General features: G+C 36.8%; 1 protein-coding gene across 2 annotated transcripts; it reads right to left on the minus strand.

The window, feature by feature from the left end:
• Positions 1 to 13,463: 13,463 nt before the first annotated feature.
• Positions 13,464 to 15,740, minus strand: LOC145107290 (aspartic proteinase oryzasin-1-like). Of its 2 annotated transcripts, none has more exons than XM_079044143.1 (8): positions 15,589 to 15,740; positions 15,284 to 15,348; positions 14,831 to 14,944; positions 14,648 to 14,715; positions 14,293 to 14,443; positions 14,090 to 14,206; positions 13,856 to 13,944; positions 13,464 to 13,750 (listed from the first exon to the last, which is right to left on the minus strand). In XM_079044143.1, exons 2-8 carry the CDS (start codon positions 15,284 to 15,286, stop codon positions 13,666 to 13,668), a joined length of 627 nt encoding a protein of 208 aa, XP_078900269.1. In that variant the 5' UTR covers positions 15,287 to 15,348; positions 15,589 to 15,740; the 3' UTR covers positions 13,464 to 13,665. The 2 variants fall into 2 exon arrangements, with proteins under 2 accessions (XP_078900269.1, XP_078900268.1); XM_079044142.1 differs by having other exon boundaries at positions 14,293 to 14,446; positions 15,589 to 15,739.
• Positions 15,741 to 17,441: the final 1,701 nt, after the last annotated feature.

The following is a 17,441-nucleotide window of genomic DNA, read 5'->3' on the forward strand; positions in this document are numbered from 1 at the left end:
GCAGCATCGCACCACCACCCAACCTCTGATCTCGCACCGCCAAGTGTCTCCGACCATCTTCTCCAACCATTCTTTCCTGTCGCACTACACCGATAACAAAACCCCCATCACTATTTTAAAGCACCAGTGATACGCATCCTCACCCTCTCCTCTAGATCTTCATTCTCTGTAAAAACCCTTCTACCATCGATGATCGAATTGCACTCCCAAAAATTACAGAATGAAATCCCAAAATAATTATAAAATATACCGCTATTAAGAAAAACCCCAAACAACCGGTGGTATTTTCCCTAAAATTCATGGATTCTCTCATGCGATTTTAGCGATTTTTGTTTCCCCCCTATTTTTTGGCATCGATCACTTCTTAGGCGGTTTTTGGCCTTTATTTTTATTCTATCTGGTTTCCCTTATTCTCCTCCACCTTTGTTTCCATCTTTCATCTTCAAGTTCTTCTCATAAATGATTTAGACGATTCATATGATTCCAGGTCAAGGAGGAGGAAGAAGAGCTATCATTCAAGTTCTAGGATTAGAAGCAGGAAATCGAAGAAAGAACCATATGGCCCAAGCTCCCTTACTAATACTGGATCTTTGCAAGAACCACAAAGGTATATTCTAAATACATTTCCATTATATATAATACAGTTTAGTGTTTGATTATAGTGTAAAGATGATCTATCTTCTATCTTTTACAGGCTATATGATCTTCGTATACCCGAGTTAGAAACATTTATGCACAAGGATTTGTTCTTCCCTTCTAACAAATTCTCTGATCCTGAAACTTTGGAGATGCTAGTTACCCTTGGACTAAAGCAAACCCGAGGCATCCAAGGTTTTCTTGATTCTGCTAAATCGGTGTCTATGTTGCCTGATAAAATGGAACCAGAGGTTGTTGTAAACGGAAAGAGACTACTTGGTTGTTTAGATGCATTGGCACTTAAGTTTTCAACTGACGAAGTAGAATTTAGTTTTAATGAGTTTGGGCCATATGATGAAGCAGATAACTACTCAAGAAACACTCCTGGTGCATTTCATGAAGATTATGTAGGCAAGCTGTTCGATGAAATGCCAGGAGACGAGTTTTGGTCTGAACTAAAAGCCATCAGATGGTATCCTGAGTCTGTTGACCCACCTTTGTCTGGACTTCCATGGTTAGTGCCAGATAATACATGTACACACATAATACATGTACATAGATGGTATCTTGTTTGGTTTTCCCCTTGTTTTTTTAGTTTGCAATTATACACACATATAGCTATACATACATGCATATGCATACATACATATATAGATAGAAATACATGTATGTATGCATATAGATACATGTATGTATGCATCTATGTATGTGTACAGATAAGTTGACATGGGAATTCCTATATGCTTCCCTCACGTATGTGTGCCTCCTTGTCATTTTTTGGCTATTTCAATAAAAAAAGTAATTTTTTTGGATATATTATAGACATGATCAGACTTGCTTGATGAATGCAGTTCTCAAATGTAGGCTCTCTTGAACTTCAAGGATTTGCTAGAAACAGATTATGGACTGTTGACAATGACCCTCCTCCCTTCCCCACTAATCCCACAAATAGAGTTTTCATTGACTTGATCTTCAAGTCCACTGAAGATGATTTGAAGACATGGCCTCACAGGTGACCTTAATTGCACCCCTTTTTGTCAACTAGACATTCTTATGCTATTTACAAGTCTTTCAATTACTTCAATGCAAACTACATTTTGTTATTTTGTAGCTGTGAATACCGATTGAGGATTACTCTTGGACCTGTTGGAGACTTGTTGTCTACATCTCGTGTCAGAAATACAAACACAGATGGAAAACCATTTTCTTTCACTGTTGCATATAAAACCTATTTTTCTGTTTCAGATATCGGGTATTAAGTTTTTTCGTGCTTTTCCATGTATATATTACATATAATCATGTTAGAATTTGGTCTATATTAGTTCCTATCAAATGGGCTTAATATCATGTTTTTTATTATTGCATCATCTTAGTTGTTCCCAATAGAATGGTGTAGCTGTGTTTTCAAAAAAGATTTGGTTCTCTTGTTTCAGTGAAATCTGTGTAGAAGGATTGGAGACGCTGGATTATCTTGACAATTTGCAGAATCGGGAGCGATTTACAGAACAAGGGGATGCAATAACTTTTGAATCAGAAGTAATGATTTTTGTTTCTTTAAACTCTTTTTTTGGATACTCTTTTCCATTGTTAGAGGCTTATGTAGGGTTATTTATTATCAGATTGACAAGGTTTACCTGAGCACACCAACAAAGATTGCAATCATTGATCATGAAAAGAAACGTACATTAAAATTTTTTGGAAAACTTTCTTTGCATGGGTAATGAAATGATATATATATATATATATATATATATATATATATATATATATATATATATATATATATATATATATATATATATATATTGTAGGGGTTTGGAATCCATGGGATAAGAAGGCGAAGGCTATGCCTGATTTTGGAGATGATGAATACAAGCTACGCTTTGTGCGGAGGCTGCAACAGTGGAATACCCAATTACATTGAAACTTGGAGAGGAATGGAAAGGGAGGCAACAACTTTTGGTTGTTCCTTCAAGCTATTGCAGTGGGAAGCTTGACCCCCACATAGTTTGTTAAATCACTTGAAGGAAAATCGGATGTTTGTGTTGATTAATATCATCATGTACAGGTAAAACATTTTTAGCATCTTCTTAACTACAAGCACAAACATTAACTTCCATATTTCCATGTCAGCATTTGCTTTCATCTTCCATGGATAAAACTGTGCGATTATGGCAAGTGTCCAGCAAATCTTGTTTGAAGATCATCTCTCACAGTGATTATGGTAAGGAATCTATTAAGTAAAACAACTCATGTCTGCTTATGTTGTTGGTATTTACTATTTAGGGACAAGTTTATAACTTTTTTTTTTTTATTGTTGTTGAATGTTGATATACAGTGACTTGCATACAATTTAATCCTGTTGATGATAGATACTTCATTAGTGGATCTTTAGATGCAAAAGTTCGCATATGGAGTATTCCTGATAGACAAGTTGTTGATTGGAATGATTTGCATGAAATGGTCACTGCTGCTTGCTATACACCAGATGGTCAAGTTGTCACCCATACATTATTATATATTTCTATTTATTTTTTTTCAAAGTTTAATAAAAAAATATTAAAATAATCAATTAAAGAAATAACATATTAGTAGGCCTCATGCATACACATATAGTTGGTGGCAGATAATGGAAAGTCACATGCATGTGTGTGAATTTCAGTAACAATTTAAATTATAAACTAAAGTTATAGAACTTATTTATAACAATTATGGACCTCAAAGATAAACTAAAGTTATAGAAGTTATAGAACTTATTTAGAAAATTCTATTTCTTGAAACAATTGTACATTTCTTTTATGGTCTGGTAGTTTCAGCTTTTTACTTTTAAAGAATTACATTTCTAAAACTTGTGGTCTAGCAGTTTTCTTAAGGCAAGATGCTATTTTGGCTACTGAAATTAAGCACAAGGTACAACCAACATTCAAGATTCTTATTTCAGATCAAATCACAAATTCACAATATATTTATGTGTCTTTGTTATACATACAGATAAGGAAGGTAGATCCGACTTGGGACATAGAGGCTGATGAAGGAGACAATTACACACATATTCCAGTAAGAAACAGAGTTGGATGATTATTTGTTAGTTTTATAGGAATGTATAACCCATGTTAGCAATGTATTATTTTTGTTTAACATTTGAGTGATTATTTGTATGACATATTATATATAATTTATGCAATTTATTTTATTTTTTGTGTATGAAATTTTATTTTATATTATGCAATGGATTGTATTTTTTGTATATGGTATTTTATTTCTATTATGAGACATTAAATGCAAATTTAATTTAAAAATTAATAAATATATAAATATATTTTTTTTAAACATTTAAATTTACGATACGCAAAAATGTGTGTCATCTTCGTTTATGACATGGCCTTTCTTGACAGGGGTTTTAATGATACGCATTGCGTTTCATAAATGCGCGTTGTAAATGCACGTCGTCTATAGATGACACGTAAAAACGTGTTGTCTCTCGTTATGACAGGGCCTTCCTTGACACGCATTTGCGCGTCGTCTGAGCGTTTTACGACACGCATTGCGCGTCGTAAAAGGCTGTTTTTCTAGTAGTGCTATTTTTGTCCCGATCAAACCCTAATCTCCATTAGTGGTGTTTTGAGCTCATTTTTGGTGTTTGGTATCCATTATGGAAAGATAGAAGCCATTGGAAAGCAAGGAAGGAACTCTATGTTTTGAGATCTGATTTTTACACCCTTTGAACAACCTCCAGAAGGTATAGAGTTTTGACCTTGTTTATTATATCATTAGATCTTGCTAGATGTGGAATTTTGTGCTTTTTAGTCCCATATTATTTGTCTAAGTGAGTATGGACTACTCTAGACCAAATAAGTTTTCCTTTTGGATGTTTTAGAGTGTCTAGGGTTATAAAAATGATTTCTTGATTGCTCACATCCTCCATTCATCCATTTTGGTGGCCTAGAACCTTAGGATAGGTTAGGGTTTTGATGTTGGGCTCTTCATAAGCATGCAATATCATAAATTTGGAAACTTTATGATTTAATATGTTATTTGGGACTAGATCTAGGATTTTGGACGAAAGGACTTAATAGATTAAGCACTTAATAAAGGATAAAATATGGCAGATGCGTACGTTGGCTGTACTTAAGGGTACGTTGCGCATACCTGGTCAGGACCCCGTAGGCTGGCCGAATGAATGTATTATGCGGGGCATACTGGTTGAGTACGTCGGGTGTACTCAACCTAAGTTGAATCGGTTGACTTTTGAAAATTGACGTTGACTAGGATTTTGACCAAGTTTGAGTTAGGGGTATTATGGGTATTTTAAGCTGTGAGTTGAGTCTATGTCATTATTATCTATATAGGTGATCTATAGAGTTGTCAGTTGGATTTGCATTCTTTTCTGGTATCTTTTCAGACAATGAGGTGAGTTTTCCTCATTGTACTTGTGGTTCGAAGGTACTGATGCTGGCCTAGTGGATTATATATCCCGGTATATTGGATTAATGTTAACTTGGTTATATGATCGATTGGTAGATTTGTATATTTACCTGTGTTCACTGAGTATGTGTTAGATTGGTAGATTAGTATGATTGCTTGTACTTGCTAGTTATTGATTGTTATTGTATATGTTGAAATGGTATGGTTTTTTGAGTTGAGGCGGTCATGCTTTGTGTTGAAGGCCAAGATACCTAGGGCGGTCCGGATAAACTAAAGGCCTTCAAGGCATTCGATTCAGGACGAACGCCTAGAGAGGGGTCCAGATAGGTTGTAGGCCATGCGAGGCGGTACAGTCAAGTTGAAGGCTCATATATGCATTTTGTTATCTGTTTTGGTTATGTGTGGTAATTTGGGGAAACTGACTAAGCTTTGCCTTACAGTTTAAGTTTTATGTTTCAGGTACTTTAGATGATCATGGAAAAGCAAAGGCGTGATCATGCACATCCTTATGGTTTTATGATATTAGATTTTGGGATACTCTGATTTGTGATTATTACTCTTGGGAACAATGTTTTTTAAACAATTATGGTTTTTGGTTGGATTTAAAAATGAAAATTTTTACCTTGATTTTTGGGATGTTACAAGTTGGTATCAGAGCCCCGGTATGAGAGAATTGGATAAGCAATCGTGTGAATCCAGACTTAAATTAAGGATCTATAAAAGTTTTTAAAATGGTTTACAGATGTAACCAAGGAAGGATGAGATATGTACGATCAACCGAAGCAAGAAAGTGTACCCCAAGATACCTACACTGTTATTTTTTATGATGTTATAATATAATTGCATGCTAGTAGTAGGCTTCGGATATTCAGGAATTATATGATCGAATTGCCTGATGTATAATGCCTAATAGCCTAGGAGGGCTTCTTGTATTCTAGATGAAATTGATGTGATTACTACAATTTCTTAGTGTGTGCATCATAGTTGTACATAACTAAGATTTTATAGCCTGAGAATGTTTTGTTTGGCCTTATTTCATGTTCCTCTTTTTTTTGTTGGGGGATTAGGGTAGAATCAAGTATTCGACTATCTATGGGATCCAATGTTATGTAAGATTAGCATGCACGAGCGGCTGCAGGGTTGGTGGAAGTTTCATGAGTAAGTATGTGAGCAGCCGGTCAGATGAGGAATGATTAGCCACTCTCAAGAGAGTGGATATAGGATGTATGCGTATCCTAGTGTGGGTTTGTTTTCAGGTAGTTTGTGATGATCTATTGAGACAAATATGGGTAGGTGTGGAAGGTAGTATATACTCGTACTATTAAAAGCACAAGACCCATACATGTAACAAGAAGTCACAAACCCTGAGGGTTTAGTTTCTCTGTGATGATTGTAATAGTATGAATTGGGGTATTTTTGATATATTTTGGTTTATTTTCAGTATTGTGTTCATGAGAGGATCTGGTTCCGGAGCTGGTGGCCATGATAGGTCGGGATTGATAGATGATGACATTCGTGGGTTGATCGTTACTGAGGTAGTTGCTACTGTTCGGGGTTCCATCGAGGTTTTTGGGTGTATCAAGACCGCTATGATTAAGTTGTTTGATGAGTGGTATGCCATTGTGACTAAGGCTGCTGCTGCTACAGCTACCATGGCTGTTTTTGCAGCAGATTCGTGGAGGGAGATCATTCTAGTATCAGGACTTCAACAACATGAAGACCCTGGAGTTTGATGAGGTCAAGAACCTGATTGTGGCGATGAGGTTGTTTTCTAATGTGGAGGGTTGTTTCTTCAAATGTTCGTGCCCAGGTGACCAGAAGGTCAAGTGCGCCCTGAACCTCCTTCGATTGGGCACGAAGGGTTGGTAGAACCTGGTGACTGGTTCCAACACTCCTGAGCAAAGGACTGTTGTGTCCTGGGAGTAGTTCTCGAAGATGTTTCACATGAGGTATGTTCCCCTGGTGGAGAGGGAGAGGTTGGCTCAGGAGTACTTGGACTTGAGGCAGACGATTGAGACGGTGATGGAGATTACCAAGATGTTCATAGATAGGGGTCTTTTATGCCCTAAGCTTGTTGCTTCAGAGCAGGCCCAGATGACTTAGTACTTGAGCATGCTCAAGATGGATATCTGACATTTTGTGTCTACCCAACGATACAATACCCTCGATGAGCTTCAGGATGCCGCGAGGAGGTGAGAGATTGAGATAGAGACCCAGACGAGGTTGCAATGTTAGGCTCCAGTTCAGTCCCAGGCAGCTGCGAAGTGGGTCAAGCCCGCTGATTCACAATCAGGAGGATGTGGAGAAAATAACATTTTGAACTCGTTATGGTTATTACGAGTTCATGGTGATGCCGTTTGGGCCCACCAATGCGCGGACAACATTTATGGATTTGATGAATCGGGTATGTAGCTCGATGCTCGATCGATCAGTCATTGTTTTTTATTGATAATATTCTGGTCTATTCCAAGACTAGGGAGCAAAATGAGGAGCACCTTCGAGAGCTTCTAGGAGTTTTGAGGCGGGAACTGCTATATGCGAAGTTCTCGAAATGTGTATTTTGGTTATGGGAGGTCTAGTACTTGGGGCACCTCGTTAACCAGAACGGGATTTTGGTCGACTCAGCTAAGATTGAGGCTGATATGCACTAGGAGGTCCCGAATTCTCCCTCGGAGATCAGGTGTTTTCTAGGTTTGGCCAGGTGTTATCGTAGATTTATTCAGCATTTCTCTATGGTTGTTGTACCTCTCACTCGTCTGACGAGGAAGGGCGTGGATTTTCGTTGGGGGGGAGGGTTGAACAGCAGGTGGCATTTGAGACTCTGATACGAAAGTTATGTGAGGACCCAGTGATGACTCTCCTTGAGGTTGTTGAGGATTTTGTTGTATATTGTCATGTATCCATCACCGTTTTAGGGGCCGTACTTATGCAGAGAGGAGAGTGATTTCTTATGCTTCTTGGAAGTTGAATCCGCATGAAGTTTGGTATCCGACGACTGATATGGGGTTAGTGGCGGTGGTATTTTCCCTAAAGATTTGGCGACACTATCCGTATGGGGTTTAGTGTAGAATATACATGGATCACAAGAGCCTGAGATATCTCATGGATTAGCCGAATCTGAATATAATAGAACGTAGGTGGCTTGACGTTGTCAAGGATTATGACTGCGAGCTTCTATACCACCCAGTGAAAGCGAATGTGGTCGCTGATGCTTTGAGCTACAGGTCAACTAGTTCTTTTGTTGGGAGCTTATGTATGAGGATATATGTCGATTATCCGCTTCTGGATCTGATCTGAGAGGCCCGGGTTGAGGGAGTCAAGAAGGATAATTGGAAACAGGAGTGAATTAGGGGTGAGATCATTAGGTTTTCTACCGATAGGGTCAGGTTTGGGAACTAGATTTTGGTGGGATTTGACTGTGCTGGAAGAGGCACACAAATCTAGATTTTTTATACACCCTGAAGCCACCAAGATGTATCGGGATTTGAGACTTAGTTATTGATGGTCGTGGATGAAGAGGGATATAGCCTAGTATGTTGAGAGGTGCTTGACATGTCGGATGGTCAAGTCCGAGCAACAGAGGCCGCATGGAAAGCTTTAGCCTTTGGAGGTTTCTATGTGGAAATGGGAACAGATCACCATGGATTTTATCACCAAATTACCTAAGACGGCTAAGCGGTTTGATGTGATATGGGTTATAGTAGACCGTCTGACCAAGAGTGACCACTTTCTAGCTATTCGGGAGAGCTCCTCTGCCGAGAAATTGGCCGATGTGTATGTATGCAAGATCGTTGCTCGGCATGGTGTTCCGGTTTCTATTATATCTGATCGAGATGTTCGGTTCACTTCTCGATTTTGGATTCAGCTCTACAAGGAACTGGGTAGGAGGTTGCATTTTAGCACTGCTTATCATCCATAGACCAACAGACAGAGCGAGAGGGCCATTTAGACCCTTAAGGCTATGCTGAGACCGTGTATCATAGATTTCAGTGGGAGTTGGATACCTACCTTCCTTTAGCCGAGTTCTCTTACCAAAACAACTATCACTCCAGTATCAGTGTGCTGTAATTTGAGCTTCTTTATGGGAGGAAGTGTTGTATACTAGTCTGTTGGGGAGAGGCCGATTACAGGGTCATGGGAAAGACCGAAGTAGTCCTTCAAACAATAGAGCTTATTCAACAGATCAGACAAAGGTTGCAGACAACTCAGAGTCGACAGAAGAGTTAAGCTGACAGGAATCGATATGAGTTGGAGTTCTAGGTCGGCGACATGGTTTTACTAAAGGTATTACCTTAGAAGGGTGTAATACGCTTCAGTAAGAGGGTATGTTGGGACCGCGATATATTGGTCCATTTTGAGTACTAGCCATGGTAGGCGGGGTAGCCTATCGGTTGGATTTTCCTGAGGAGCTCAGTCATATTAACAACACCTTCCATGTTTCTTAGCTTCGGAACCGTGTGGCCGATGATTCAGCAGTGGCGCCCTTAGATGATATCCAGGTTGATGATCGCCTGAACTATGTTGAGAGACCAGTGGCGATCTTGGATAGGAAGACGAAGGCTTTGCGCAACAAGGTGGTATATTTGATCAAGATCCAATGGCAGCATTGGAAGGGTTGCGAATGGACTTGGGAACCCGAGGCAAATATGCGAAAGCACTACCCCGAGTTATTTGCAACATCGGACTTCGAGGAAGATGTCTGATTCAAGTGGGGGAGAATTGTAACATTAATCATCCAGGTAATTTACATTTTTGACCCTTGGTATGTTAATTGTTTGCAAAGTTCGTCCCTTGGTCTCTTTGCAAAGTTGGTCCCTTAGTATGTAATTTACACTTTTGTGCGTACGTTGGGCGTACGTGGATGATGCCTAAACCTTAATTTTTAGGGTTTGGAACCTATTTAAGCACCCTAAACTCATTGAGACCCCTTCATTCATCAGCCTCCATCCCTCTTTTCGTCCTAATCAAACCCTAATCTCCATTAGTGGTGTTTTGAGCTCATTTTTGGTGTTTGGTGTCCATTATGGAAAGAAAGAAGCCATTGGAAAGCAAGGAAGGAACTCCAAGCTTTGAGATCTGAGAGCAAAAGTTTACAATTGAGGTATTTTATTAGTTGTAAATAAAGTCTAGAATGATGAAAATCAAGGTCTTTTAGGTTCTTTCTTTATTTTTATTAAATCATTAAGTTTCATTTCTATGACCTAGCAGATTCTAAAGATATAAATTTGAGAGGAGAACTAAGAGTTCCAAACCAAAAATTTTTGGTTTGACAAATCTTGTATGGAATCAAAATTTTATTATTTCGAGTTTACACCCTTTGAGCAACCTCCAGAAGGTATAAAGTTCTGAACTTGTTGATTATCTAATTAGATCTTGTCAGATGTGGAGTTTTGTGCTTTTTATTCCCATATTCTTGGTCTAAGTGAGTATGGACTACTCTAGACCAATTGATTTGTCCTTTTGGACGTTTTATAGTGTGTAGGGTTATAAAAATGGGACCTTGATTGTTCACATCGCTCCAAACATCCATTTCGGTGGCTTAGAACCTTAAGATAGGTTAGGGTTTTTATGTTGGGCTCTTTATAGCCATGTAAGATTATAAAGTTGGAAACTTTATGATTTAAGGTGTTATTTGGGACTAGATCATGGCTTTAGACGAAAGGACTTAATAGATTAAACAATTAATAGAGGAGAAAATGTGGCATCTGTGTACGATGGGCGTACTTAAGGGTACGTTGTGCGTAGCTGGTCAGGACCCGGTAGGCTGGCCAAATGAATAAATTCTACGGGGCGTAATAGCTGAGTACGCCGGGTGTACTCAGCCTGAGTTGACTCGGTTGACTTTTTGACCTTTGACCTTGACCAGGATTTTGACAGAGTTTGACCTAGGAGTATTTTTGGGTATTTTGAGTTGTGAATTGAATCTAGGTCACTGTTTTCTATATAGGTGTCCTGTAGAGTTATTAATTGGTTCAGTGTTCTTTTTTGCTATCTTTTCAGACTGAAAGGTGAGTTTTCCTCATTGCACTTGTGGGTCGAAGGCACCAATGATGGCCCACTGGATTATGTATCTTGGTATATTGGATTGATTATGTTGGGTATATTATAGAATGGTAGTTGTATGATTACATTTGTTCACTGAGTATATGTTATATTAGTAGATCCATATGATTACATGTACTTGCTGGTTACTGATTGTTATTGTATATGTCGAAATATTATGGTTTGTTGCGTCGAGGTGGTCTTTCTTTGTGTTGAAGTGCAAGATACCCGGGGCATTCCGGATAGACTGAAGGCCTGCGAGGTGGTCCAGTCCGGACGAAGGGCCAGAGAGCGGTCCAGGTAGGCTGTAGGCCCTGCGACGCGGTCAAGTCAGGCTGAAGGCTCATATATGCATGTTGTTATCTAAGCTTTGACTTACAATTTAAGTTTTTTGTTTCAGGAACTTCAGTTGATCGTGGGAAAGCAAAGGCATGATCGTGCACATCCTTCTGGTTCTATGATGTTGGATTTTGGGATACTCTGATTGGTGATTACTACTTTTGGGAACAATGTTTTGTAAACAATTATGGTTTTTGGTTGGATTTTAAAAATGAAAAATTTTACCTTGATATATAGGATGTTACACTTAAGGATAAGCATTGTACTTAGTTGTTACTCTGCTCTAATATCTTATCATAGAATATCAATATAATGATATATATATATATATATATATATATATATATATATATATATATGTATCAGTATAATTATATAAGAAAATTAGATTAATGGAAAACTTAAGGATAATCGTACTTTAAGTTTAAACAAAACAGTTGTTAAATGAGTATCAACATTTATCCTTTAGTCGATTAAGTTCAGCTAACCCCGGGCCTATAATCGTTAAATCTTAAGTGAGAGAGAAACATATGTATAGATCTATACGGGATTAACAACCCCACGTGTGGTTACTAGCTAAAACCCATGACGGTAAAGTCACAACAAACATAACTTTCTAATCTACATCACAACATCCGATGAAGCGTTGGAGTGGAGCAAATATCAAGTCAAAAGCTCGATTATAGGGGACTTGTAACATTGTGCATCAACCTTAAATAATTAAACTACCTAGAGGGGAACGCCTTGAAAGTAGTCATAGTACGAAAAGATAAGAAAATGATAAAATATATAAAAAGAGTTATAGGATAAGTACAAAAAGAGTAATATATCATAGGAAAATAAAATATAAAGAATAGAAATCTTTTAAAAAGAAATGATAAAACTATTTTAAAAGTATAAAAACATAAAAACCTATGAACTCACCAACATTATGTTGACGTTTTCAAAACCTGTGTATTCTCATGTAAATGAGTAGCAGAGTTAGTGGAGTGTTAAAGGAAGTCATCATGTGGCTAATGGAAGTTTTATTTGTTATCCTATTGTTTAGTTTATGATTAGGAAGTGTGTTTGGATATCAAACAATGTAACCTATTATTACTAATAAATAAAAGTAATATTTGTGTTATATTTGTGTGTATTGTTCAATACATCTGCCTCCATGATCCAACATCCTAACGTCGCATAGCCTGGTGTTTTCGCCGTCGGCCGGGGGTGTGACAGTTTAGCCTCATATATAGGTCAAAGGCAGTAATACCACTAGAGTTAATGGTCCTAAATGAGCAAATGATAGACTTCAACCAAGCCAAAAATGACAATGGATTAAGGACAAATCTAGAGTTGTCTATAGAAAGACGATAAATAGCAACAATCTGACAGGAACACAATAACAAGTTGACCGGAAGCCATTACAACCAGCAAGTCCAGGGCAAATTTTTTAGCGTGGGAGAACAGGTCCTGAGAAATAACGAAGCAAGCTGACAAGAACCGTAGGGAAAGCCAAGGGCAGTGTGGGAAGGACCATACAAAATACAAGAAGAAAACAGGGATGGATCGTACACTCTGGCATGTGAAAATTTTATGTATAAAAGGGAAGAATGCCAAGAAAAAAACAACACTTCTTTGGAACCAATGCCCCAAATAACTTGCTCCAGGCAAACGACAACCAGACAGGCATAAAACTTGGTCTTGATATAAATTATACAATGGCATGGTCAAAGCAACCTAGCCTACATGAGGCAAACGACAACCCGACAAGCATAAAACATGGTCTTGATCTAAATCATACCATGGCATGCTACAAACTTCCGAGACTTATTACAACACTTTACCGGTGTTGCCTTACGGTCATTCAATCATACAACAAGGCACGTAGGTTATTGACCATTCGTGTATGGGACCAACTCTAATTTATTGTATTGTCAAAAGCAGAACCATTGGATAGTTAAGTACATAACTTGATATATAAACCATTAACCGGTCGGATGAAAAATGATGGGTTTGCATTTACACACACAAGGAAAAAAAAAAAAAAGACAAGTGCGATTCAGGCTCTATTTATAATACTTACATTAGATTTTCCACAATAAGAAGAACTATATGTATATTCATAATTATTTTGAACGCACATGAGGCATCTTATTACTAGTATTAAACGTTACACTTTATATTACTAATACAAGCAAAGAAGATACGTTAGCACCTTTGGTTAAGATGTCTTGTTAATTATGCCGATTCTGCAAATCCAATTCTGAGATTACCATGATCAAATATAGTGTGGTAACGACGCATAAATGCATCACCCAGTATCCTGCATCACATGAAGCAAGAAAAGACAGTCAAACTCTAGTTTGAATATCTATTATCAGAATTAATGTACTTTAGTCCGACGGTCTTCATTACGAGATACACGTACCAAAGCGGGCCACCCTCAGGAGGATTATCCATAGGAATGAAGGTACGGACGCACTGCGTACTAGCACCCTCGCCAATCTTAGTTATGTACTACAAAACAATTACAAAATATATATATATATATATATATATATATATATATATATATATATATATATATATATTTAAATTGCTTGACTAACAGTGGAAAAATGACATACAACTAATTCTAACTATTGTGTTCGTATAACAATACCTCATTAGGAGAAAGTTCAAACTCTTTGCCCCCAATGGTAAATGAAATAGTAGGCATAAGAGGAAGTCTTGCAGAGTCTACCTTTGACTCTCCTGCTAAACCCGCCATAGCACATAGCTGCAATGTAGGAGTCGTCATACATAAATAAAAAACATGCAATCTATGTGTAAAGGATACTAAAAACAAGAATAAAGAGAACTCACTTGGCTGAAAAATTTAATGACTGCACCTCGTGTCATGTTGTTTTGGAGCTGTTTATACGCGAAGTCTACTACCATCTCACAGGCTTTACATATTGGGACTTGAGGAGGCCCAGATAAACCATCACTCATATCCACCACACTCCTAATGTCACTACTGTTCATCAATTAAAATTTCCATGATAAGACATTAACTCGGTGCAAAAGGATCAAATTGTCACCAGACAAAAGAAATTAATGATTCCATCTTTGTGATAAATGCTTACAAAGAAGTAAGGAAAGAGGAAATTAATTGAACAGAGGCAACATGTAAAATGGGCAACCAAAAAAGGGAAGTTGGGTGTATTAGAATACTGACCCGTCAACAGCTTTATCACCAGGAACACAAATTGTAATACGGGAGCAAAAATTCCCAGGTTCTTTAAACTGTTATAAAAGAAAATCATATACGAATCCAGAACATATATTTTAGTTCCAACGTTAGAAATAAAATAAATAAAAATAAAAAAATAATAATAATAAAAAAAACTGTTTATATTACCATTACGAAAAGCATATCAAAGATTAGGTTTCCCACTTTCCCAATATCTCTATGACAATGGTCATTAATAAATCCCATAGCACCGATGGCAAGATTTATCTCTGTGATGGCATTCTGAAAGCCACAACAAAAAAATAAAAAATACGAAGATCAAACCAACTTAAAAGCATTTAAAATTAAAAGGGATTAATTATAGCCCATATGTATCATGTATGAGGATTTGGAATGGTACCACTTAACAAAAAGGTTAATGGATAAAAGTGTAGTTTAGAGTATATTAGGGCCTTTTAGAAAAAAAAAACAAAAAATAATTAAATAAATAAAAATAAAAACTTACAAGCACTTCAAATAAAAAATTATGAGCTCATACACAACACTGCAATAATAAAAAATAAAACAAAAAAGAGGCCCTTTTCAATACAACTAGATCTCAAGAAACAAAATGATACAGACCATTGGACCTGCTATCAATGAAGTTCCCGAATCTACAATTGCCGAACATCCGCCCTTACAAAAGCCTGAAACAAACACAGGACATCATCGCAGATCCAAGATCCAACATGGCAACATCCAACATAAATAATAAGTATAATAATAATGTTCCTCAATTGCATACGAGTAGGTTTCCCACCAATAAGTACATCACCCATTTCGAACTAGAAAAAAATAAATGAAAAAACTTAGAATATATATATATATATATATATATATATATATATATATATATATATATATATATATATATATATTGGACAAACCTGCCAATAACCCTTTTGCGTCACTGGAACGTAAGTATGTGTACCCTTATATTGGTTCGGATCAACGCCACCAAAAACGATTTCACCCCCTTCACCGTCCTCAGATTGTTGGTTCAGCCAAAATGAAAATACACGGTCCTTGACTAGATGTTGATCGACCATATTGTCCCTATAAACCACATATTACAAATAGTATTAAGTTAGGCAACAAACCATGTCGCCATATTGTTCCTACGATTTTATGTAAAGTGTGTGTTTACAAGTGCGTCTTTGAAAACCATTTGCAAGGAGATATGTGTATATCCTACTATACTATGCACAAAGTGCATGTTTTATTCCGTATAAAGCTTTCTTGAATCTATACATATTGTGTTGCTCTCAAACCTTTACTTATATAAGTGGTTGATTCACATACACTTCTTCTTTCAGAAAACTGTTTCGGAATGCTAATTTTACGTCCATTTTGGTGGACTTGTCATTCATGTTGTGCATCAAGAGCTACGACTAACCCGATTATATCAACTCTGATCATACGATAAAATATATCAATATGATCAATGCTAAATTTTTGCTTGTATTCTTTAGCGACAAAACGGGCCTTGTATCTAGCTACATTTCCAATTCCATCCCACTTAGTTTTATATACCCACTTGACACCAATAGACTAATGCTTTTTTTGTAACTTGACTAAGTCCTACATTGTTTTTTTACAATGGATCCAATTTCCCCATACATGGATTCATTTCATTTACTTTCTTGAATAGCATTTTCATAACTGATTTAGTCAACGCCAATAAAAAGCATGAAGCCAACCAAAATATCAAAGGCCAATATGTTGCCAATTCCAAATATACTCATCATGCTATGAAACTTCATTGATGTTGAACTTTATGATGTTGGTAAGGACTTTGTTGTGCTTTGTGAAGAGTTTGAATTTGATTCGTCATAATTTTTTATATAAGTGTTTACCTGATTAGAAGATGGAATAGCATTGTTTGAGTTCTTATGATTAACACCTTCTTCCCCTTCTAATTCTCTTTGTCAACGTTATTTTTAGAGTTATTTGTGTTACTTATAGCATGAATCCATCTTTTGTTCTCATTAAAAACGACATCCCTACTAATTATCACATTCTTAGTGAGAAGATTGTACCATATATAGGCTTTCAAACTTTCAATGTAACCAACAAAATTTGTTTTCTCACACTTATCATCAAATTTTCATCTCAATATATATTAGAGTAAACCACACACCAAAAAGTCATAAAGTGTGGTACTCCTGGTTTAAAACCACTCCATGATTCTTAGGGAGTTTTATTTGATAAACTCTTTGTTGATATCTATTTAGAATATCCATAGAACATGCAACTACGTCAGCCCATAAATCATTTGATAATCGTTTTGACTATAACATGTTTCTAGCCATCTTGAAAATATCATGTTCTTTCTATCTAATACCTCGTTCTTAGTGGGGTGTACCATGTGGTAAGTTGATAATGAATTCCATTAATTCTCCTTTAGAAATTCTTCAAAGTAGATTGCATTTTATTCTCTCCATCATTTATGCTTGAAGCTTTGATCCTATGACTGCTTTGAGTTTCAACAAAGTTTTTCAATGTTTTTTGAGAAATAAATCAAAGTTTTACAAGTATAATCATCTATAGAGGTAATTATATATACATTTCCTTCATGTGATGTTGCTTTCATTGGCCCACTTGTGTCTGAATGTATAAGCTCAGATTGTTGAAAGGCTCTCCAAGTTTTAATTTTAGGGAAAGCATCTCTTGAATGTTTACCAAGAATTCAACTTTCATATAATTCACCTATCTTATTAATTTATGGTAATCCCATACC

Source organism: Lactuca virosa, chromosome 4 (genome assembly GCF_052849685.1).
Source record: "Lactuca virosa cultivar CGN04683 chromosome 4, Lactuca_virosa_CGN04683_v6, whole genome shotgun sequence".
NCBI lineage: Eukaryota > Viridiplantae > Streptophyta > Magnoliopsida > Asterales > Asteraceae > Lactuca > Lactuca virosa.